Raw genomic sequence first — 1948 nt, forward strand, 5'->3', positions numbered from 1 at the left:
ACAACAATAACAAAAAACTCATTGATACAAAAAACAGATCAGTGGTTATCAGAGGGAAAGAGGAGTGGGGAAGGGTGAAATGGGTAAAGCAGGTCAATTAATATAGTAGCAGATGGTAACTAGACTTTTGGTAGTAAGCACTATACAGTGTATACAGATAGAAAATTACAATATTGTACACCTGAAATTTATATATCAATAACTAATGTTATCTCAATAAAAAAAAGAAGAAAATAAAAAATTCAGGCACTTATATTACAAAAAGGATAAATAACTGTCAGGGCTTAAACTACAGAGATATGGACAATAATGTATTGATTAATTTGGGGGAACTTCCCATTATACTTCAGTAGCCAATAAAACAATGTGATGATTTCCATTATCCAGGAATGTAATGCCCATGCAAAAAACATAAGTAATACCTCAAACAAGTTCCTTAAAAAAAAAGTGCCTAATTTAAAAATATTAGCACAAAATTTGAAAGCTGAATTGGAATGCAGGCACTCAAAGGCCTAAGAAGTCAGGTCACAATTACAAAATGCATTCATCAGACCACTGGGAAAACTGCTAACAGAGAAAAACCTTGCTACCAAGCCATGAATTGACTCCAGCCACTGTTTACTACTAATATTCTACTGTTTGTTGAAGCAAATAATCTTCTTTGCTTTGCTTTTAAGCTTAGGATGTACAAGAACAATGAGAACAGAATGTCCTGGAATGTAAAAGGTAGAAATTATAATACACATGGATCTGGTTCCCAAATCCATCTCTACAGAAGGGAAGTATTGGAACAGGGTGGAAACTGTATTCGGAATGAAGAGGAGGAGGAAATAGCCCATCAGCTTTATAGCATCCACATGAGCTTCAGTCTAGGGATTCCACAAGCCAGTGGAGTTTCTCTGCATTTCTGTATATGTCTCCTCAAAGAGTTTATTAACAAGGAAGCAGAAGTCACATTAATGATGAACTGGAGAAATGAGCTCAAGAAGAAAGAGATCACCAGAGACAAGGTGCCCTCACCGATGTTAAATTCTGTGCCATTTCTCTCCGTCACAAATTCAGGAGACAGTAGTTTCTGTCTGAGCACAACTTACAGAAGTATGGTGAAGGCAGAAATCAACACACAGGCCAGCAGTAGCCTGGGGGTCTTTGGGGAGAGATTTCGTTTCAGCAGAAGAAAAATTGAGTATTTCAAGTTAGCAATCTTCACACAGTACAAGACGTTGAGCAAAATTACAAATCAGAGACTACTGGAGTCCAAAAACATCTAAAACAACAGGGAAATTTTGGGTAAGTAAACTGACCTTTCAACATTTGGAGAGATGAAGAAGCAGAAGATGTACACCAGGAACAGTCCCAGCATGAGAAATCTGGTGATGCCCAGGCTGAACAGGATCCTATCCGAAGAGGACATTCTGTGGCTTTGGACTCAAGTCTTGTAATTGATCAGATTCACAATGAGTCCTACAAAATCCAAAACTACTGAGAGCAGCCTTCAGGAAGTGTGGCCTCAAAGGGATGGATCTCAGCAGCTGGAGCCATCTGTCAAGTATGTGGCTACTGCAGAGAACTTTGTATTTTCATGACTGCCACAACAGGGAGCTAGACACAAAGATCACCAGAGCCAGACCCTCTGTGCTAAAATGATCCCTTCCTCAAAGCTGAAGCACCTGTTTCAATGATGCAGAGATGTCTTTATTGCCCACCAGCTAGGATGTTTTTGAGAACAGCAACTGATCTAGCATAGTGTTTGGTGCAAAGTGTTAGACGAATGTCTGGTATGAATGAGTAAATTGAAATCAAGATAAGCCAGAATCAAAATGGGGTGAGAAATGTATTTACTCCTAGACTATTACAGCAGCAAGCAGCAACTGGCCAGACCCACCCCTTTCTCAGAGAGATCTGCTCACTGAGCAATAAGAATACAAACTTCAGCTGCCACGAACAT

The 1948-nt window shown here is 39.3% G+C and overlaps 1 protein-coding gene across 1 annotated transcript; it reads right to left on the reverse strand.

Annotated features, from left to right (window-relative positions):
• Positions 1-498: 498 nt before the first annotated feature.
• On the reverse strand, positions 499-1948 carry TAS2R4 (taste 2 receptor member 4; the record flags this gene model as incomplete). The annotated part of the gene is given in 8 exon segments (XM_079785791.1): positions 499-869; positions 873-907; positions 910-1090; positions 1094-1240; positions 1244-1267; positions 1271-1429; positions 1433-1493; positions 1911-1948. Coding segments are annotated over 8 exon segments (882 nt in total). The 3' UTR covers positions 499-632.

Source organism: Cnephaeus nilssonii, assembly GCF_951640355.1.
Source record: "Cnephaeus nilssonii genome assembly, chromosome: 12".
Lineage (NCBI taxonomy): Eukaryota > Metazoa > Chordata > Mammalia > Chiroptera > Vespertilionidae > Cnephaeus > Cnephaeus nilssonii.